At 41.0% G+C, this 23,209-nt stretch overlaps 1 protein-coding gene across 8 annotated transcripts in view; it reads left to right on the top strand.

Moving 5' to 3' along the window:
* JMJD1C (jumonji domain containing 1C) overlaps positions 1-23,209 on the top strand; it is a 158,362-nt gene that overhangs the window by 102,476 nt on the left and 32,677 nt on the right. For 7 of the 8 annotated variants that reach the window (XM_064716133.1, XM_064716132.1, XM_064716131.1 and 4 more), the window contains 3 exons: positions 78-191; positions 17,070-17,175; positions 21,899-22,023. In XM_064716133.1, coding sequence (XP_064572203.1) covers positions 78-191; positions 17,070-17,175; positions 21,899-22,023 — 345 coding nt within the window. The remainder of the gene's footprint in view (positions 1-77; positions 192-17,069; positions 17,176-21,898; positions 22,024-23,209) is intronic. The other variant, XM_064716134.1, reaches the window with a different exon arrangement.

The raw sequence follows: 23,209 nt of genomic DNA, 5'->3' as shown, positions 1-23,209 counted from the left end.
GTATTTATACTGTTTTGGGGGTTTGATATGCTGAGGGGCTTTTTCAGTTGCCTAATTTTCTCTTTTTTCCTTGACAGACATTCAAGCCATTGGTTGGAAAAAGTGTATACAATTCAATTACTGCAGTAGAATTCCTTGTGGACAAACAGCTGGATTTCATAACTGAAGATAGTGCCTTTCAGCCCTATCAGGTAAGAAATTTGAGTAGTGTATGAATACTATCCATTTAATTTATTTCAAAGCCATGATTTTACTATTGTTTAAGTGCATTTTATGTTCAAGTTCTGTGTTACAGGAACAATTTCCTATTGGTTATTCGCAGAGATTGTTCCTTGTTCTGTGAAAGGTTATATTGGGTACTCTATTATTCTAGTTAATCTGATCGTGTCAAGGTGTGTACTGTGCCACGAATACTACTGTAGCACCTTCAGATAAAATACCTGACCCCTTTAAAGGTTAACCAGTACCATTAATTGTAGAGCAGATAGAAGATAGTATCCTTCCTTCTGAAGCTTTCATTTTCAGGTCTTTGCATGATTACAGTGATATTCCCCTTCCTGACTTTTGGTTCTCTTGGGAAATGAATAGCAGAAAATGTTAATATCTTAAAAAAGAAACACTCTTCTTACCATAGCCTGCAAAAATTTCCAGTATCCTTGATTTTAATGCCTCTCCATTAATTAGAAACACATTAATATATTAATGTGTGTGTATTTAAAGAACAAGAGAATTAGTGATTCCCCCCCTTGCTGCTTCAGAAGAAGATCTAAAAATCTCTTCTATGACAAATAGAAAAAATACTTGATACTGCAATTTGTGCTGAACTGATTGCAATTACAATAGCCATAAAGTCTTCCTTATGGCTTGGATGGTACACTGTGGTGATACAGAAATAGTACTTAGAGGCTTGGAATAACAGATGGCCCTGAATAAATGCTATGTAATTTTGTCCTGACACCCCTTCTTCCCTCCTGCTTCACCAAGATGTTTTTTTTTTCCCTGTGCCAAATACAGAGCTAGAAAAAGAGAGTGGCTGAGAGAGAATCCTAGGGAAAGGGAGAGGGAGGTTCAGTTCATGGAAGGGCTGGTGCTTTTGTGTGTCTGTGGTAGGGAAGCCAAACGAGTTGAGCATTTCTCACCAGGGTGAGGTTACATGTTGTGACTCGAGCTGCTGGAACAGTTTGGCTGTGCCGCAGACAGCAGCTCCCACTCTCAGCCCCTGCCTTCAGTCCTCTGAAGCAGCACGGCCTCGATTTTGGAGCAAGGAGGGGGCACGGCGCGGGGGAGAAGCCGGGATGTTGATGGCTGAGCTGGATTAGCCGGGGTGCCGGCAGTGCTGCGGCTCCGTGCACGGAGGGGGCCAGGATGACGCAACACGGAGTGGGATATCCTCCTTTGGCAGCAGCGACCTCTTCCATCAGCTGAGCCGTGCAGTGTCACTCCACCCTCCCAGGCCAGCCGCAACCTTCCCGATTCGTTTTACAAAGCAAATACTGCTGCTGCTGCCTGTCCTCTGCCTGAAATCTGTCAGGATCATGTGTCTGGTAATGCTCGTTCCAGTAACAGTAATCAATCTTCTTTTGGCACTGGATCATTTCTGATCTGAGCAAAGCAAACTGAGCATGGGAGGACTGCCTTTTGTTAAACAATGCCATTGCCAGGCAGTGACATAGAGATGTTCTATGTATTTTAGGCCCTCTAAAGAATATTAACTGATAAAGCATTAGACTTGGAAGCACCTTCATTTGGGAAGGTGCATTCAGGTTGAAAGTGTAATTTTTTAAAATATGTCATACTGTCTTGATCAGTAATATGAAATTAGAGTGTTGACGACTTCACTTCTCCAAGACGTATTCACCAAAAATTGCTACAAAGCAGTAGCTTGTCAAAAATAGTTCCAGAGATAAGCTTGTTCTCCTTAGCTGTTGGCCTCTGTTTTTGATACATAGAGGGCAATTCTGTGTTAGATCAGGCTGTTTGCTCCTCTCATGGAGCAGTTAGTTACCTATTGAAACCTGAGATGAGGGCTGTTGATCTGTATCCATCATGAGTAGTTTGGTAACAATATACTTAAATTGTTTATTTTAATATTACAAGAAGTTTCCTGACAGAGATTGCTCTTAGTACTAAGGCACCCAGAATTTGCATTTTAACTGGATATTGCTTGGATATTGAGTGCAGTAGTATAAAACAGCATTGTGCTCACTGATGAATAGTGCAAAGATGTCTTTATTTGAATGGTTATAAAAAGCTTGAGAAATGTTTTTCATAGGAATTTCTCTTTGCTGGGCTGGCAATATCTCAGTGCCAAATTTCACAAGTTAATTGTACAGATAAGAGCTTTACTGAATGATAATGTCTTCAAGAGAATAGAAACTATATGTACTAACAGTATGTTAGACAGAAATATTAGCATTATTACTGAGACGTTTTTCTGCTCGAAGGTAGCTGAAGTGGGAGGATTGTTTCTATTATTCCTTTTGCACGCTGTTTTCTGTTAATGGTAGAAATCACATTCCTAGCCATTGGTCACTTAATGTAAGGTAGTTTGTGCTTGTATGTTTTTTCTGAAAGACCTCCCTTTTCTTTGCCATAATACCAGCTCCTAGATAAATCTTTGGTAAACTTCCTGTTAGTATCTCCTTTTCAAAAAAATTGTGGTTTTGCTCCCTTGATTAGTCTGAATAGCATTGATCTGCTTGTGAGCAGAAGACAGAACTGAGCCATCATTCTTTGCAGGGATGAGTTAACTTTGAGTCTGCTGAAACGTGTTGAGTTTTTTGTTCAAGCTCTCATGGCTGCACATTTTCAATATGAAGTCCTTAGAGACCATGTTGACCTAAACACTTTTTTATTGCATTTTGCTGTTAGTGCCTAAAATTCCAGTGTCTTCCTGCCAAAACAAACAAAGTTTGTGGGAAGACTCCATTTCACTTCAGATACAATTCTTAACTACTGACTAATTTTTCCCATCATTACACAGACTCATAATGCTGGTAATGGGCAGCAGACGAGTATTTGGTATGAATTCTGCTCACATCAGTTCTGACCAGGAAACAGTGGTGTTTCACAGAACTCTTGGGCCAAAAGGCTTCATGAATAAGGCGCTGCTGTCCAGTGTAAAGGTGACAACTGCTCAAAGCAGAGAAAACAGCACACTTGGCATCCTTTCAGACTTGGCAGGAAAAACAAAGTTTGAGTAGGCAAAGAACTAAATTACTGTCGTTACCAGAAGTGGTTCTTCCAGAACAAGATTAAAGAGACTTTGGCGGGACTTCTGGGGAATCGTGGCCCATGCATTCCCATGCCATGTCTGCTCTTTGCATAAATAAACATGTTTCAATTGTTAGGAGATTCAGTGACCTTGCTGAGGGCTAGATGAATATCGTTATTAAAAGCAGGGTATGCTGCTGCATTATGTGACCCCACTTCCATGTCTTCACAAGGTTTGCTATACCAACTCTAACACTTGCCGGTGAATTTGTTCTTTACTGCTAAATGTGCGTGTGGTTCTTTTGCCTTTTGTGTACTGCTTAGAATCCTGCCCTTCTCTTGAGAAGTTGCTTGGATTCTGTATGTGTGGTGCCTTAAACACCAACCTACAACTTGTTTCCTGTGGCTTTTATCTCTGTTGCTTCATGGAGGATGTAAACTGTATTATTCTCTATGTGAAACGTGTGTGACTGAGTGACTCATTCATTAATGTGGGATGGTCAGACCATTTAGTCATGTAGCTCTTTTTATGGTGGTGACAAGGGGATCTTGAGGATAAAGCAGATGTGAAGGTTTGCTGTGGTACTTGCTTAGCAATGGAATGAAAATCCTGTGCTTTGTAAGAAATAGGCATAAAGTTTACAGTATTTTGATATTTTTTATATTAAATTAGTATCTGTAGGAAGTTTAGTCTTGAAATGGACATGTTGATTAGGTCCTTAAAGTGAATTCCACTTTGCGTTCATAATATCATGTATGTTCTGTGTTTAAAAATTCACTAGTGTAGTGAGTTTAATAATGGCTCTTGGTATAGTATCAAAATGAACATTTCTTCCAAAAAGCTGTTTTAAGGAAAAATTCCTGTTAAGTGTACACATACAAGTGTGACCTCAATCAGATACTTTGAACTGAAGAGGTTTTCTGCAATAAGTTATTTGTACTGTTCTGTAACATCTCTGTGCATCTGTTTTGTGGTACACATATTAAGTTAGGCAGCAGCAAAGCTAATCATGCCTTAATTTGTTTAAGCACTGTCGTTTACTTGAAGGACTATAGATGGGGATGTGAAGCATTAAAGCCCAGCATATGGTATGTGTGACCTCATCAGAGTGGTGTTTTTGTCTGGCTGGTGTTTGGCAGTGCCCGTCACGGACACTGTGGGGCTGAAGTGTGTGATTCTGCTGTTGCTGGCTGGAGCAGCTGGAGTCAACTGCATTATACTTTGGACAAGCAAATGAAGAATAACAAAAAGTGTTTTATATTGTGGTTTTTTCAGAGTAAAATAGGCTTGTGGAAAGATCTGGAAAGACTCTGCTTTGCCTGAAGCAGTGAGTGCATTTCAGCTGTGTCTGGGTCAGGCAGAGCAAGGGTGCATGATTGATTATATACTTCCAAATATGTACATACTGTGTGTGATAATGTATTTCCAAAGGATTTCTGAGCACACAGCACTGGAGCAAATGTGCACAGTGGAGGCAGGACAGAATTCAAATGAAGTTCCTTCACAATCATTAAATGTCCTGCAAAGGGTATTTTACCACTCAGGGAGGAAAGTGGAAGGGTGCACAGTCTTTCAAAAGTCCTCTTGTTTATTTGGTTTAAAGAAAAAAAATCTTGCTAAGAATGAATATTTATAGTGAAATCACTCTTCAGGCCTCACACTCTCCTTCAGAACTTTTTTTTTTTATTCTGGAAGACAAGCCTGGTTGCTTTAGTGTTTCAAAATGGTACAGTCTGCCTGTCTGCCTCAGTGCTGAAGGTTGCAGATGTAAAGATAGGGCAATGAGAAATCCCCCGTGGGAGGTGTTGCATGAACAGTGATAGGCACCTGTACTTTGCTCTTTTTCTAAATGTGTGTGGCACATCTGAATGCTGCCAGGTCAAATGTCTAACACGCCTTAAAGATTGTTGAAATAATAAACTTTCTCACTAATCATGAAGCAGGTACATCAGATACAGGAGCTAATACACACTTATCTTGATCTATTACAAATTCAAGTCATAAATGCCATTGAGAAAGACTTGACTGAAGGGCCATGGGCAACACCACTGCTCTGCTCTTCTGTTCATTATGGGCAGACATTGGATATTTCAGACCTGGATGCCTTTGGGTTCTGTGACTTGTTTGCTTGTAGGAGCAAGTAAGCTGGGCTTGTATAGTAGTGACATGTGCACATAAAAAATTCTTTAAACATCTTGAAACAGGGATAAAGTAGTACTTTTCTGTCTGTATTTTAAGCATCCCATAATTACATGTGCACTCATCTTTCAAACTTCTTACTTTAGGCTTCAGGCTTAAAAATAACTACTGCAGCTGAAAATTGCTTTTCCCATAAACTTTTACCTCCACTGATGGGCAGGCGGGAGCTTTTTGGGGTTGGTCCCACCCTTTGAGGTTGCCAGAAGCAGCTTGGGAGCTCCGGGTGCCGGCCACAGAACCTCTGTGCTCCCCTGCTGCTTTTGGTTCCTCCACAGACAACCCAGGCACACACAGCTCTGCATCTTGAACTCCTCTCAGTGTTGTGCTGAAGAACTGTCTCCATTCTTTCCCATGTCTCTGGACCACCCATAAGGAGTCCAGCTGGCTTCCCTGGCAGCCTTGTAAAGAGGATGGTCTAAACAGCTCGTTACCGACACTTGGAGTTGAAGTGCTCGGCCCCAGCATGTGGGGAAGCACGAAGCTGGTCCAGCTAGAAGTGGGTCAGATGACTCACAGCTCTCCTCACTCCCAGCAACACGTGCAGGACAGGAGAGTTCCATCCCAGCTCACAAAAGGAGAGCAATGAGGGAGGAGGGGTTGGCACCCTGCTTTTGCAGAGTCAGAGGGACAAGTACATCATCTGCCCCAAGCCTGTATTTGTGCTTCTCTTTGAACAAGAGCTTCTTGTTTGAGAACCTCCTCTGTTTTCTCAAAAGAGGTGGAATGAAATGGCACCTTTCTGTTTTACCTTGATCTGGTAAGAAGTAAGAGCTTGGGTCACTTGGTTTGGCTCAGGAGGGGAGTTGTTGAGATCTGATAAGCCTTAGGGAAGTGAGCAGTGTGCAGGGGAGGCCATCAGTCACAGGAAGGTGACACAAATAGTGTGGCTCCGCCAGTTCAGGTGGAACTGCTGCAGCTGTGGGAAGGTACACTAGGAGGAATGGGGAAAGAGTTGAGAGGTCCTTGGGATAAACTGAGGTTACTGCAATGCAGATAACACTCAGATCCATAGGAAAACAGTTTTCCTTCCTTTGTTATATTCTTCGTACAATTTCTAAAAAACCAGCTCAATGATTTGATTTCATTAATCCTACTCTAGGAGGTAGTATTTAAGTAAGTAATTGAAAGACTGGATTTCAGAATGGAAGAGAGAGAACAAAACCTGCTTCGTCTTTGAAAGTGAATATTAAATCCTTTTACTAAAGTATTTTGGTACTTCTGAAAGGCCATGCTTGGGATTACTGAGTTTAAAAATCCATCCAGTGTTTCTGGGTAAAAATTTCCTGTGTTTGATCACAAGTGTTTACTTTTTCACCAGTGAAAATCCATGGAAAATATCTCTCAGTAGTAAGTGAAGGAAGCCTTATTCTTGGTTCTGTGTCCTTAAAATTTCTGTTTCATCTATTAAAAATGAAAGTTTAAAGTATTTCTCTTATGTGGTGGTCCTGACCAGCCCTGCTTCTGTAATCCAGACTCAGTCAGCTCGTAGAGAAGTCTGTTTCACATTATAACCAGTTGTAGCTTTGCCCCTGTGTTCTTGGTTTCCCAAGCTGCTCTTTGTTGGGATCGGGAATCCTCGGTGCTTTAGGGATCCCAGAATTGTGAATTCAAGTAAATTCTGTAGTGTTGCATGGGAGTTTGTACCCAGAGCAGGAGGAGAGTAGGCATTCCTGCATTTCAGGTAGGGGCAAACTTGAGTTTCATGAAAATGTGTTCTTACCCAAATTAAGCCTTATCTTGAAATGATAACACAACAGCTCGTTTGGTGAAGTGCCCATGGGTTTGTTTGCTTTCGTTCCTCCCTTGGATACAATGTCCCTTTGTTCTGGCTGCAGCTCTAGATCTTTTTCTTACAGAATGTATTTTTGAAATTACACTAATAGAAGTAATAATTTGTAGTCTGGGGTTACTGCTTCACGGGAGCTGCTCCACAGCCTTCAGCAAGCTAGGAGAGTTAGAAGAGGTTGAGAGCTATAGCAGTTCCAGGTCTGTGTACCTAATTCTTTTTCCAGGCCAGACATCTGGGGAGAAACTCAAGTAATTTTATACCAACTTGAAGTTTTAGAATTAAAACCAAGTATGAATCTTGCTATTTTCTTAGATGTTGGAATAACTCTACCAAGGGTTTGTGGAGGGCTTGATGCACAGAGCATTATTTATTTTTAACAGTATATTAGTAATTACAGTTCTGAAGTCTTTTCACTACTATTGTTTGTAAATACTGCACCCCCCCCCCTTTAATCTAGCAAACATTTCCTGTCTTTTGAATGGAATTAAAGTTAACTCTTCCCTTTCTTCCCCTGTAACCTCCTCTACTTGAGTGTATCTGCTAGTATTATTGAGGGTAGTATTTTAATGGTTTTGCTGAGCAAATGAGTTTGAATCATAATAATTTCTGTGCATGTCACTAACCATTACATTTTTTGTGATTTTAGTTGTGAATTTTAAGCATGCAGTTTAGCAATTATATTTCAAGCATAGAGGCTGGGGTTTTACCCCATTTGAATGTTTTCTTCCCTTTCATTGTCTTATCACCATGTCACACCATTTTGGTATATGGGAGATAAAATCAGGTTAAAGCAGGTTTCAAAATGCATAAGACTTGGCTGAGTTATGGTGCTTGACAGGCTTGGGCTTTTTTTTCTTTTTTTTCTTCCCCAAGCCATGTAGTTCAATTTTGAGTTATGTCTTCAATAGGAATTTTTTGGTTCTACATGCTAGGAGATTTGTCTATGAAAAAATATGGTGAAATAGAGGATCATTGTATCAATTTTAAACTCTGAATGACTTACCTAAGTTTACCCCAGGGAATTTATTGCAGCAATAACTGAAACATCCCTGGTTTCTGATTAGCAGTTTAATCTTTCCTCTCTGCAAGGCTGTTATTCATCAGTTCTATAAAAGGCATATCCACTGCTTTCTCCAGGGTTGCAGAGAGCTGTAGTGTTAATCCAGCTATGATATATGTCCCAGCTGGTCAGATCTATTATTTATAGGGAAAATTCCTAAAAAGGCTCCAGCAGGTCATTATGAGCTCTCTACAATACAAAAAAAAAATAAAAAAGAAAGGGCTGCTTTCAATCCTGTTAGAAATTAACTTTGAAAAGTTCTCTGCAAATACAGTGGTGCTTTTAAAATGTGAGAAAAATGAGTTTTATTTGGATCTACTTTCATAATACCAGCATGTGGGCCAACATGTATGTATTTGTATTCTAAGAAACACATTATCAAATAAATCTCTGAAAGTCACTTGAAAATAAAACATTAATGTGATGCAGTGGACTAAAACATGCTGGGTTTCAAGAATATTTGGATGGTATCTGATGTATTTTTTCTGCCTTAAAATATTTTTATTGTTTGTAGGGATTTGTCTTCTGTCCATAATCTTCATGAGTTATAGAGGAAAGGACCTGGAAAGTTGTAAAGTTGTATGTTGGCAGAGTTCCTGTTTGGTAAATAGGATTGAGGATATCTGCAGGAAAGACTAGGTAGCTGTGTGATTACTGTTGGTAATCTAAGCTGGTGGTAGTTCAAATTCCAGAGCAGGGAGTCATTCACAAGAGCGATACACTGATGGGTATCTCTAGGAGGTGGTGTTGATTCTAGGATCTGTCATCACACTGGCACGTATTGGATAGTTTCCTGCAGTTTTCTTCTGCAGAACTGGATTGAGAGGCCTTTGCTCTTCACCTCAGTAAGCTCTCAGCAGTCTTGTCAAGGAATATGGTATTGCTGAGTAATGCAGCTGCTGAAGGATTTGGTGGAGGTGACCTGTGTGCTCAGTCATTTTCTGTGGGGGTGGTACACAGGAGGTACACAGCCTGCCAGCTGCCACAGATCACCTCTGCTGTCCCTCATGCAAGGAACATGTGTCTCTGGTAAAGTGGTCAGTGTCTGAGCAGACCTCTTGGCTTGATTTCTGATTGCCCACTAGTCCAGACAACTGGTGATCCACAGAATGTGGTTTTCTTTTTGGCTTAAAGAGGCTGACATCCATACAGCTTGTCCTTCAGTTGATGTGATTTGGGTCTTGTTGAATACCTTCTGAAAGCTGCTCACAATTCACAGGGTGTCTGGTTCTCAGTTTCAATTTTAATATCAATGTACAAAAGAGATTTCTTCAATCTACTTACTTAGCAGGTCTCCTTGTTAGCATCAACTTCACTCTGCTAATTGCTTGCTTCAGGGAAATGTCTGCACTTTGAGGTTTCTTTTCCCATAGTGGCCCTGAGTTGCTTAGTGACTCAAAGGCTGTTCCAGTATTGCCACATGACTGAGTGGCTTAGGACCAGTACTCCCTCCCTGTTTCTCTTGCACTTAAAAAAACAAAATGCCAAATCAGTACAAGTTGCATATTGCTGAGATGGTGGTGATAAAAATGTGGAGCCTGCCCTGAGGAAGCGGAAGGAAATATGATTCAGTGGAAAATGAAAGAAAAGCAAATGTGTGGCTGTGTCAGCAAAATGAGAGGGAAGGTGGACATGGAGTAGTGTACATTTGACCTTTATTTGTCTGTATGTGGAGAATGTAAGTAGTACAAACGGTCACCACAGTGTTCTAGGTGGAAGCTGAAAGCCCCTCTGTTTTGTGGGTAGGAGCCACTTTTTTTGGGAAGTCTTAGATGCTAAAAGATACCTGACTTTGGGGGAAGAGTTTGCTTTTCTAACCCAGATTGTCCTAGCTGCTCAGAGAGAGTAACGTACTTTGTGGACATAGGGGTCATCTATTTTTTAATCTCTATTTTCAAGTGCAAGACTACTGTAGATGCCACTAGAGCAGTTTTTAGGCCGGTTTTTGACAATACTTGTCTAGCCCAGGTTTGGTTTTGCTTATCTATTGGTTGTTGCTTACTTTCCTGCTGGATGTTCATCCTGTCCATGTTCACATTCTGATTTCCCCTCTGCCTTCCCACACCAGATTGTCATCTACAGATAAAAGAATAATAAATTGACTTGTAAAATGCAAGTTTTACATGATGCCCATTTCACCTGAAGCATTGATAGTTTTATAGGAAGGGAAATACATCTGTTGATTTCTGTAAGTTCAAATAATGGAGAAATTAGACTACAAGTCAGATTCCCCCCCTGTATATTTATGTTCCTAATGTTAGTGTACCAGTTATGCTTCCAGAACTGAACAAAGCAGTGTGATGATGCATCTTCAAGCCTGAAATCAGGACTTGGAGAAGTGTATGTGGCCCTGATCCCTTGGTTCTCAAACCTGATAATTAAAATTTTAAAATCAGTTTCAACTCCTGAGGTAAAATGAGGAAGAGAGTAGGAGTGTGCGGGGAGGAGTATTATGCATAGGGAAGAGTGTGGAGCAGCAGAAAAATCGTTGATAGCTTTTCCTGAGAAATGTTAACTTTACTGACAGTTGGAAAATCACTAAATTTGTATTCTCATCTTTTTTCCCCTTGTAATTTTAACTTCCTACTTACAGAAACACAGTCATTGCTGTTAGACACTGAAAATAACCCCTAATCTTTAAATGTTTGCGGTCTGAACTATCTGTAAACATTTGTCCTTGGAACAGAGCATTGAGAGCCCCTTGCTGGGTGGGGATCAGTTATCCCAGTTGTGTCGTGGCCCCTGCGTGCGGGGCGAGCGTCACTGCCCAGCCCTGCCCTCCCCTGCGGCCGTGTGGAGCAGGGCTGACCTCGGCTCGACTTTGTTTCTGCTGTAGGGGTCAGGGCTGTGCCTTCAAGCTTGACTTAACTGGTTCAGATGTAGCCCAGCAGCTGCTGGGTTTGAATGAGGTAAATTGTGACTGTGCGCTCAGAACAGCAGAAAATAGGTCAAGTGTGGGTTGGGTTTACATAGAAAGCGCTCGCGTCGCCTGCTAAGCCTAAGCCTCTTCTCTCAGCTCAGACAAAGCCGTTTAAGGTAAACTGGGAAGTTCCAATCTCCCCCAAAAACTTTCTAGCCTTTCTAGCTTTCCAGCCGCGGTGTCTGTGGGTGGCTCCTGGCTGAGGAGCGTGGAGCAGGAGAGAGGTTGCCCCGCTGGGCTCGATGGGTTCCCAGAGCCGTCCCCAGTGCTGTGCCTGGCTGACCTCCCGGCCAGCAGCTGCACTGCCCTGGCAGCTGGGGCAGCCTTTCACTTGTCACAGAGAAATCAGGAATATGCTGCTAACCAGTGGTTTGTGCGTGCTGTGTGTCTAGGAGGAAGCTGCAGGAGATCTGTATTTAGACTCATCTAAATTTGGTCATTTCCCTCCTCAGTTGTGGTGTGGTCTGTGTGGCAGCCGCGGTGCCTGCCTGGTAATACCCTCAGGGGTGGCAATTGCTGCCAGTTTTTCTGTATTTTAGTTAGATTCTTATCTTCTGCCACTGAAAAAAGTCTGGTAGCAGGGCAGAGGGATTCTTCCAGTTCATAGGTGATGTTCTTGTTATGATAGTTGGTATTCTGCCTGTCTACATTTTGTGTGTTTTTTCTCACTGCGATGTCAAGTAGGAAAATGTTAAGATTGAAGGTTTGTTAAAAATTACTGTCAGTGAAAGAAATTACAGATCAGTGATTTAATCAGTATGTCAGGTGACATAATCAGTGAAAGATGAAAGAAAAGGATTTTGCTGGTTATCAAGAAATGAAAATGAGAGAGTTGTACAGGCCTGCTTTCAAATGAGGGGGTAAAATTGTCATGAATGTGTTTGAGGCTGGGTGCAGGTACAATACTTCATCTTTTTGTAGAAGAAAATAATCAAGAATTGGCATTAGAGGACTATTATAAATTCTCAGCAGTTTAGATTTTGGAAGTGCTTTTTGCTGCTGCTGTTCTGCTCTCTAAAGACTTGTGGCAATCAGTAGGGAAGTGTTGGCTTGTTTTCACACTGCAGTTCTCATACCTAATTTCTATGCAGCTGAAGTTCAGTGCAGTTGTACAAATGACTTGCTGCAAAAGGAAAAAAAAGGGTTGGGGTCTGATTTTATAGAAGCTAGTATTCACTTATGAAACAAGAACAAAACTGAAAGTTCAGGACACTTTGAGGTTTTATTTTGCACTGTTTGAATTTAAATGTGGTCCCTCTACCATTAAAGTTGACAAAATGCTCATTTCAATGTGCCGTGCACACTGTGTAAGCATTGTAAACAGGACTGTCAAGTTGGTTATGTACTAGTTTTCATCTAATTCGTGTCCTAAATTATCAGAAAACCTCTAAGCAGCCAGAGGAAGCTATAGTTAATTAAGCCACAGATGGTGAGGACTAATGTGGCGTTGACCTTTGCGAGGACTGCAAAATCTACTTAGTCTTTCTCTGGAAAACACTAGCTGAAATGAGTTCCTACTGATAGCATGTCCTTGATGCATGAAGCCAAATGCAGAGGCACCATGACCAAGGAAGGTTTCCCAAATAAAGGTTTGCAGGTTCCTAATGTGTGATGTGTGTTGAGATGTAGTCCTCAGGGCTCTGATTTCAGCCTTTTCAATGGCAAAAGCCACTGTTTTTCTAGGACTGGCTTACCTGGAATGCATATTGTCAGTTCTCCTTCTCTTCTTCACTGACAGTGGAGAGCTGACAGCTGACTGAGTGTGTGCACTGTCCCGTAAGCAGCGTGCAGGCTCTGTGACTGGGGGTGGGGGCAGCTACTGGAATCCACTTCTTTGTTCCTCTGTGCTCCAGGGTTTCATCTCTCCATGAACTCATTTCTACCTCCCAAGCTTCTGAATAATGACTTGGAAGAGTATTTTGAAATGCTGAGGAAATTGTTGCTTCAGAAGTTGAGGTCTTGTGGAGGAGGTAGCTGTGGAAATGTCTAGGCCTTCCTAGCACAGTCATACCTGGCTGCCCAAAATGCAAAAGGAACCTCTGGTTATTTGAGCCTTTCAGAGCACTTTGTATGGTCTTTGGGCAATGGGCAGGTTCAGCACATCTGGGGATAGCTCTCAGTATTTTGGACAAGATTTTTTTGTGGTTGCAGAGCAAGAAGGAGGATTCTCATTGGGATTTTGACTTGTTTTTATGTGGGTACTATCTTGAAATTCCTGTTTGATCTCAAAGGAATTTTGATGCATGGCAAGTGATCTAAGCACTGGTTCACCTGTGACTCTGAATGATAAATTATTTTTAGTTATTTTATTGTGTCTGAATAAACTCTTTGAAAATGCTTCTCTGAACAAAAATTTCTCCTTCCTGGTTAGACCAGTGTGATATCTTAACCTGATGGTATGGCCTATGGTTTCAGCCTGCTTGTGTTGTTTTGCACAAGGATAAAGAACAGATCAAGTCAGAAAAGCACACCATCTTTTTTGATACTTGGGGGAAAATTTCATTCTCTGTTCTTCTCAGGACTTCCCCTGAGTCGAACACATCCCCAGCAGGTGAGAATGATCACCTAGAGAGATGTGCCAGCTGACCCAGTTCTTTGGATAATTAAGCATAAAGTCCAGTCCACTGGAAGTGAATTCTTCTTTTGATCTAGAAAGAAAGAATAATATCATCAAAGATGTGAAAAACTAGTCACAGATTGGCAAGCTTCTGATAGTCACATTGCCTCATGTGACTTTTCCAGAAGGGCAGGAGGGGTTATCTCAACCATATTTTTCTAGCCTTTAGGTCTTTTGTCTCCTTCCCAGAGTTGCATCTAGTCATTTGTGGAACCAGAGGCACTGCCACTTGAAGTACATCAAGAGCTTCCTCCAGTAGACTTGAAGGAGAATATAACAGTCCCCTTTATTTGATTTGCATCCTGATTTGCATAAGGATTTCAAACCAGTATTAACATCCTTCTGGAGGAGATATTCCAGGACTTGTGGAAAAACTAGTTTAGGAGAGGGTACCATAACTTCTGTTTGTAAAACTACTTTCAAATGAGGAGAAGTCTGGAGGAAAATCCTGCAGGGCATTTAAATCTTCTGGAGGTTAGTCTGTCAATCGTGCTGCATTAGCTAAGAGGAGGAAAACTGAGGGTTACAATTGCCAAGGTTCAGATCTGTATAGACAGTAATTGTTCCTTGAGCAATATAAACACAGGGTAAGGAAAAGAACTGGGAACTGCAGAGTCACCTGCTTGTCTTCAGTGTTAAACTGGGGAAGAGACTGCAAGTCATCAGCCTTGCCTGTTGTCCTCTCCCTCCTTTTGCCAGAGTTTGTGATGGCTGCTGAGACTGTGTGGTTAAGGCCACTGCTTCCAGTTTTAACACATTATGCAGTTAATTTCCTGGGTTTTAGATATTCAGATTTAAGACTGCAGATGGAAAAAGGTAAGTCATGGCACACACGTGTTTTCATAGATACATGTACACAAAATAACAGAATTCTTGAAATTACAGAAACTTGCTCTGTTAGTATCGCCCCCCTACCCTGTGATTGATGTGTTAAATGTGTATTGTGTGTATATTTAGAAACTCTAGGCTCTGATATCATCCACATAATCCCAGTCACACCTGCATGCAGTTTTTGTAATGGGTCTTTGACCTAACTTGTGCCTTTTGTAGCTCATCTTTGAGCTCATCTTTCTCCAAGGGTGAGGAGATAAATACAAAATGGACTTTGCTGGCTCCTTTTCTGTCTGTTCCCAGGGAGCACTCTCAGCCAAGCATGCTGATGTCATGCATCTGACCAGGAGGTGGAGGTTCAAATGTACTATATGGAGGATGGACTGTATCTTCAGTGTCAAGTTCAAAGAAGGCCAAGATGCTTAGGGAGGATGTGAAATCTTAAGAAAAAAAGCACCAGTGTGTATTGCCTTCAGGAAACAAATCAGAAGTGGCTTAAGATGACATAGAGACTCAAAAAATTTGTGTAAAGAAGTAATGAAAATAGTATAATGTTAAGAGTAGCAGGTTTGATTTCATGGTACTTAATCAATGTGTATAATCTCCATATGAGGATACAAATTTTCTTAGATGTGACTGAAGTGATTACTCGGAATGTCCAAGAGCTGCACATGAGCTGCATTTGTAGGTCAGCCAAACTCAGTATTGCTGTCCTCAGTCTGTTGCTTAGATCCAGTGCATGTGATCTGAGTGGGGAAATTTTTGGTGCGGGAGTCTCTTGCAGCTGCTGTCAAAGACAGTGCATGGGAAGGAGGACATGATTGATGATCACACAGCTCCAGTTCTAGGATCTGCTGTGTTCCTCTGGCAAATAATTCCCTTTTCCCAGTGGTGATGTTTTTTCTGTATGTGGGATCATTGCTCAAATGGATTTGCACATGTAGGCAGAATAGCCAATGCTCTTTTTCAAACTGCTTTGGGAGAGGCCATCCTTGAATAAATTTTAGTTATGACCCTCTTGTGCCTCTGGTAATGCTAACAGCATACTTATCTAGTTGGTATTTTGAACCTTGTGGTAGAGGTCCTGTTGATCTTCCTTCCCTTTCACTTTGTTCCAATTTACATGTATTAAAATGCTCATCTTGACCATTTGTTCAGTCCAAGGCTATGTCCTTTGTAGAAGCATAAGGATAGAGAGCAGTAATTTTCTCTAATAACCAAAGCATTGATGCATTCTCCATGGTGGAGCACAGCAAATCTCCAAGTGTCAGGAAGTGAATTTTGAATTGGAAATAGATATCCTGTGATCAGTGCGTTAGCAGGAATAATCTCATCCAGATGAATAGAGGGAAATTGCTTGTGTCACTGGAGGGCCTGGCAGCAATGCACCATTCACTGGGTGTTACTTGTATCTTTGTGTTCTGTGGCTGGAGCTCTTCATAATAAATTGTGAAACATCAAGGAACTTGCTGGAGATCAAGGAAAGAAATTGCTTTATCTCAGCTGCAGTACTGATAAAACATTCTGCATTTTGTATGTGGAGAATTGCACTCATTATTTTAGCTGTCTGAAGTTCTCTTGCTATAAATGAATGTTGCTGCTGCTCATGGGTTTCCAAGGCCATCTTCAGCCCGAGGAGCCACCAGGCTTTTTTTCTCTGCCACAGCCTCAAAGACAGAAAGAGCAAGTTTGCTCTGAAATAGAGAAATAGGTGTTCTAGGAGCCCAGAGATGAATGGTTATTCTTAAGCCATGCTTGCAAGGGTATGAACCAGATTCTGTGCCCAATTTTTTTTTCTGTTAGAAGGAGCCACTGAATATATCTTCATTTCCCAGATGATATCCTACCAAATACTGGAAAATAATATTTTCCAGGAGAACTGATTGTAATAAAAATTAAAACATGTCTTATCTGGAACTACCTAATTAACCAAGGCCAACATATTTGAAATCAGCAATGGTGTTTATCTCAAAATGCTTGTTTCTCCTAAAATATTGCTTATGTGTTACATTTGTAGGTTTGATATCTGTGTTTATGCTCAACATGTCCATATTATTACATTTTACAGATATGGAAACCAGATTTTTTTTAAAACAAAATTTAGTAATTATTTAAACAATTCTTTGTGCATACCTGTGAGCACCTAAGTCTTTAGAGGGCATTTTTAGCTTGTAGTAAGACAGTACGAAAGTGTGATCCTATTAATAGCTTACAAGTCTGGCCACATGTGGGATCTGACATACTGTGTTCCCATGAAATAACTTCTAGCACTATGTTATGCTTTTAAGTTTTCTCTAAAAATAGCACAGGGATTTGTAGGCAATCAGTAAAATTAGCATCTAACGACTTAATACTGTATTTTAAAATACATCTAGGAAAATAAACAAAAATGTTACAAGTAAACATAACATATGGTTCTTTTTTTAATCTCTACTTTAGGACGACGTAGACAGTCTAAACCCAGTTCTCAGGGATAACCCGCAGTTACATGAGGAGGTAAAAGCCTGGGTAAAGGAACAAAAGGTTCAGGAGATTTTTATGCAAGGTAATTATGTGGGAAATTGTGTTATTTATATTCTGTGTTAGCTAGTTTAAGGCCATTGCTTGTGTGGGACTCATCCCATAGCATTTGTGATATAATGGAGAATATATTTTTTAACTTGGAAGTTATTTTTTGGAAGTATTTGTTAATACAAGGAAACAAGACTGTAAGAAGCTGTTGGTGTTTGCTTCAGACTGTTCTTAACTTGTTTGATGTTTTAGTGATTACAGCAAAAGCTGAATATCATTAGTCTGAATGTAGATATTTTATGAAGTTTGTTGTGAAAATAAGTGTGTATGAATGGCCTCCACACACATTTTGGCATGTTTAAAACTGTTCTGTGCTCTGTTAGTGTTACTGTTACGTGTGATAACTTCTGAGATACCTGTCTGTGCTTGTAGTTCTTCACAGTTCTGTCACAGATGAAGAATACTTTGAGATTCCCCACCCCATGCTCTCACCCCCTGAGTGAAAAGTTGCTTTCAAATCAGTTACAATTTGTAACTCAATTCTAATGCTGGGAGACTGCAGAAAAAGCTGTGTACAATAATATTTACAATGTGGATACAAGTTACAAGGAAACTAGTATGAATTTGAAGAAATTATATTGGTGCCATCTTGCTGATAGTAAAAATACTGGCTGCATTTGCAGCATATTTATTAAGTTTCAGGAAGCTCTGCAGAGGAGTTCCTGTTACTAGGAGGCAGAAAGCAACCTCTGTGGGTCTGGGCTAAAATCCCCAGGAAAGAAGTGTGAGAACAAAAATGCTTAAGCAGTCATTTTGTAAATGAAGATTAGGAGGGAAGCTTTAAATAATGAGAGATTTTAAGGATGGCTCTGAGGGTTCCTTGCTGTCTAGTCTCTTTGATAAAACCAAGATCAGAAGACAAAAAGAATATGGTAAGTATAATACTGAACTTAGAGTAAAAAAACTTGTGTTTTTCCTTCTGTGGAGTTTCTCATTTGACTAGACATGGTTCTTATGGGCCACAGAAAAAAGATGCTGAAAAAACGAAACACGTGGAATTGTTGAGATAGTAAGTTGGCATGTTGGTGTTAGTCATTTTAGATTTTACTTTTGATATCATCAGATACAATACAAGTTAATAGTCTGTTGATGAAATTTGCAGACAAAACTGGATTGAGAGGTGATGCAAAATCAAATCAGGGTTATATGAAAAGGAAACTGAAATTGAGCTTGTTTATTGTATTTCATTAGAGTAATGACAGTAAGGCTATTGTAAAAGTCTCTGTGAACTTTGGTACAGAATCAGTAGCTGAGCAAAGGTCCAGCAGTATTGAAACAGCCATCTCAATGAGACTGCCAGCCCATCACCCACACAACTCTCCCATCATTCCAGGGTCTGTGTTTTTGTCTTCATAGATACAGGTTCTCACACAGAGGTTTCTGTGCTCAGAAGTGCACAAATGAACAGCAATATAGATGAGAAGATGTGATATAGATGTAGTGATAGAGATAAGATGAATCTCATGCCAGTGTTGCTCTCTTCTGAGGAGAAGCTTTAGATCCACTTGCTCCCCTGCTGTGCTGTGTGACCTGAGGGGACACGTGCTCCTCCCTGGGGCCTCAGCCCCATGGTGGTGGTACTGCTGTCACATTCTGCCTGCCCAGAATCTGCTCCTGCTCATGCAGACCTTGCCTTGGCACCAGCCTTCCAGTGGCTTACAGACAGCCCTCTGACAGTGCTAGCTGCTGTCATTGGTCATGTTCTCTTCCTTCTCTCCTCCTCTCTTCTCTGGTTTGCTTCACCTCCTCCATTTTCTTGTTCCCTGCAATTTAAGCTACATTTTCGCCTCTGCCTTGTCTAGATGCATCTGTTAAGGTTATTACCACATTCTCGTACTTCATTCTCTACAATATTTTTAGTATCCAGCCTTTTCCTTGTTTTCTGTGATGCTGAAACTTTCATACCATAACTTAGTATTTTCTACTTTGACTTTTGCAGTTAAAACACAGTTTATCTGAAGAAAGAGGAGGGTCGGATAGAAGCATTAAAATCTGGTTCCAAATATTTGGAAAGGAGCATGCCAATTTGAGGAGGGAGAATTTTAGTCAAAACCAGTCCAATTATTTACAAGAATGAGACTAAAGAAAAAAATTGGCCCCTTTAACTTCTCCTTTGGGCAGCAGTCACAGCAGCATGCTTTGCAGTGGAGATTGTAGCTTTGGCAGGAAGGTAGTTTGTTCCTTGTTTAATAAAAAATGAAACTCCTCCCAAACTTGGCCAAGTTGAAAGCTTTTGGGACAAATAAAACTGGTTCAAGGAACATAGTGAAGTGTCTTTGATTTTTAACAATTAAAAGATTTTATTTCTTTCTTCCGATTAGTTTTTTTATCATTGCAATCTCAGGCTGCATGTGTAATAATCCTCCTGAAACACTGAGTGTGCTTCAGCTCTGAACATATTTTCTCATAGTACTGCACAGGCTGTTTCAACAATGTGTAGCTGGAGTGATTCAGCCAGGGACTGGAGACAAAGCCAGGCTTTTCCTGTAATGGCTGCTTGTGGCTGGGCTGGGCTGGGCTGGAGCTGAGCTGCTCTGTGTTGTGTGACTGCAGTTCAATCTTTCTCCTTCTTCCTGTCATCCCATCAGCATGTAAGGAAAAAACCCAACCCACTGCTTTTAAAGGTAGATAAACTCTCTTTTAAAAATAGATAGGGTAACAGCTGGAATAAAGGATGGACACAGATTAGAACAAGGAGTAAGAAGAAAGAAATGGGCACTGAGTCAATGTAAGGGAGTATGGGAGAAGCTGGAAGCTGTTGGAGAAGGAAGGATGGAGCTTGTAAGCTGAGAAGACTGGGGGAAAGGACTTGGAAGTAGTGGCCTGGAGTCACAGTAATGCTAAAATGAGACAAGAAGCTGGGGGGATGCTGGTTCTGCTTATGCAAGAGATTGAAAATCATTGTGCTGTTAGCAGTAGGATGCAGGAGAGGAGGAGATTGGATAGGAAAGTAGGAATAGCAAATTTGCACAGAGACACAGGCAGAATTTTACTGAGACTGTCTGAATAAGGCAGAGCTTTGGGACAGCCCTTACAAGTTCAAGATGTGAGAATGTGGATGGGTCAGGCAGTCAGAAGTGTGGGAGCTGAGCTGGAGGCGTTCTGCAGGGTCATGTGGAGTAAGGGTTGGAGAGAAGCCATCAGGAAATGTGTCCCCATGGGAACCCTGTCTGGTCCAAGACCAGAAATGTGAGACGTAAATCTGTAGATTCTTCCTCCTTTTCTGCCCCCATGTACCTGTGATTGGCAGTGCCTGTGCTGGCACACTTGTGGCCCTTGTCTGTGCTGCTGGATACACGCTCCAGGCACCACTTAAGGTAGCTCAGGGGGTTCAGGAGGTCTCAGTGTTCCAGTTGTGCCATGAATGATGTGGATGGGGTAAGAAGGCTGCTGTGGTGTGGTGTTTCTCTTCCCAGCTGGTTTTAAAAATGATATAGTCACATGCAAAAAGTATTTCAAGAGACCACTTGGAAATTACTGAATAATTACCCGCTTTGCACTTCTCTTGATCTGTCAGATATTGACATTAAAAACAGTCCTTGCAGTAGCACTGTCACATGCAGAGGGGATAACAGACCCAGTTGTGTGATCCTGGGTATTTTTTACTAGAGAAAGCTGTCACCTGTGAGGTCCCTGGCCTGTTTGCTGCAGATGTTTGAGCTTGCTTAATATACTGGGCAGGGCTTGGAAAAACTGAGCTTTAGGAAAGACGGGGAAATTCTGGCCCTTGCCTGTGTGGTTCAGCAACTGAGCAGTCTTAAATCATTTAAGTGAGGCTGTTTCTAGGTTGTCACTGACTGGTTTTTCCTCCCTTCCTGTTTGCCTGACCTGGGGTTTGATTGCAGAAGTAGCAAAGCCCACACAGTTGGAACTGAGCTTGGTGGCAGTGTTGCTTGGTTATACAAAATGCCATATAAACACCAAGTGCAGTGAAACTTCAAGAGTTCCAGTGATCAAGACATTGAATATGAATAAAATTTAGAATCTTGATTTCTGGGTCTTGAAACAAACTGTAAAATAGGTAGTGTATCACAATAGCTCCCCACCCCCGTGGGCTTTTGGAGGTGAATTAGACTGAGCTTTGCAAAATGTGTGAGGTTTCTTTGGATTTGGTATGTCTGAAAACAGGAGCTGAAGTGTTCATAGTGTGTGTGTGTGCTTGAATGTTCTGTGTGGCCACAGCAGTCACGGGATCATTCCACTGCCTTTCTGCTTGCTGTAATAGAGAGAAACTCTGTGGTCACTTATGGGAAAGACTTGGCAGATGCAGAGCCTAACCACCAAGATCTAAATCTTTTAGCCAGCAAAGCAGCTGGGCATGTGACTAGCCTGTTAGATGGCTTCTGTATAACCTGCTGCTGCCACTTTCTAGCCTTTCAGATTACTTTTCTGTGGTTGCTGTTTGTAGGCAGGAATTTTCCCATCATGTGTCATCATGGTTGCAAAAAGATTTAGTTAGATAAGAAAATTGTATGTTGAAAATGTTAGCAAAATTAACCTTAAAGCATACTTATATATGGATCATTTGCATTTCAGAATGTCTTCCTGAATCTGTGGTTAGCTGTCCATGCCATGTGCACTATATATTTGCTGTGAAGCTTAAAAAAAAGTAGGAAAATTCATGTATGCCTTTTTTTGTCTTTTCTTTTTTTTTCCTGCATTCCTCAATGGCTTTTTTATTTCTTCCCCTTCCAAAGGTCCGTACTCCTTAAATGGTTATAGGGTGAGAGTGTACAGACAGGATTCTGCCACCCAGTGGTTCACTGGCATCATCACTCACCATGATCTCTTCACCCGCACTATGGTGGTTATGAATGACCAGGTGAGTTGATGGATGATACTCACAAAGAAAGCTGCCAGTCAGCTGTGCCTTGGGAGGTTCTAATGTTTGTTGGGAGCACTCAGAATCACACCAAGCTGGTTCAATTCCAGCAGGCTGTGAGGGTATCACTGCACTGAAACTGCAGCACAACTGCATTGGGCTGTCAGTTAAATCCTCCTGCAGCTGAGTATTTGTGCAGTGATGTGATTAATACCAGTCCTACAGTTTGTTCTGCTGCTGCTCTTTGACTATTGAAGTCTTTGAAGTAAAGCAATCCAGTTTGAGGAACTGGTCTTCCCTGTCTGCTCTGTTGTGAACTTCTTTTCCCAAGAATGAAATCTTTCAGCACTGCAGTAATGGTTACCTTTTCCAAGCAATTGAAATAGTCACTTGCTGCAATTTATTGAATTAAGCATTTACTGCAGCCCCAATTTATATTTGCCGTGGTAGGTTTTAGTTTTATTATGGAATTTGATGTTGCAAAAGGAGTTAATACAGGTATTTTTAATGGCAGTAATGAATTCTATTTCAGGAGAGTAGGGCGATGACTCAACAGTAATAGAGTGAATGACCCATCTGCCTTGAAATGACTGACAAAACCATGTGTGACAATAAAAATTTAACACTAGTCTATTACTCAGATATGTTCTTTCCCCTAATTTGCTCAAATTAGTATTCCCCAAATGTTACTTTTTTCACTTTGTGCTATGTCCTTGGAAGATATGGTTAGCGTTTCCTACTTTATGAAGTATACCTCACTAATAATGTTCAACAATTCTAGAGTTGTTCTTTCCAGTCATTTTGGTCCTGGTAGCAGTTTTGCTTCTGTTGAAAGCAGTACTGTAATGTGCTTCTGCAGTATAATTTATAGTATATAAATGTTATAAAATATTTGTATATTGTAATTACTGCTTAGGGGTTATTCTATGAATAGCTTGTTAAAGCTCAAATTTGCAGGTTAGTGAAGGGGAAGGAATGGGTGGTGGGATACTTGTAGCTTTTTTTAAAAACTTACTTTTACAATGGCACGTAAAGACACATTTGCTTGGTTTGACACTGTTCCCAGCATTTGTTGTGTCATATGTCAGTTCTGCTTGTCAGGATTAAGTAGGCTTTTCTCTGATTAGTCTTTAGCACACAAAGTAGACTGGTGAACACTGGTACAGAAAATACAGATTAGGCATTG

The sequence above is a fragment of the Zonotrichia leucophrys genome, chromosome 6 (assembly GCF_028769735.1).
Source record: "Zonotrichia leucophrys gambelii isolate GWCS_2022_RI chromosome 6, RI_Zleu_2.0, whole genome shotgun sequence".
In the NCBI taxonomy this organism is placed as follows: Eukaryota; Metazoa; Chordata; class Aves; order Passeriformes; family Passerellidae; genus Zonotrichia; species Zonotrichia leucophrys.
This window is presented reverse-complemented; position numbering and strand designations above follow the sequence as displayed.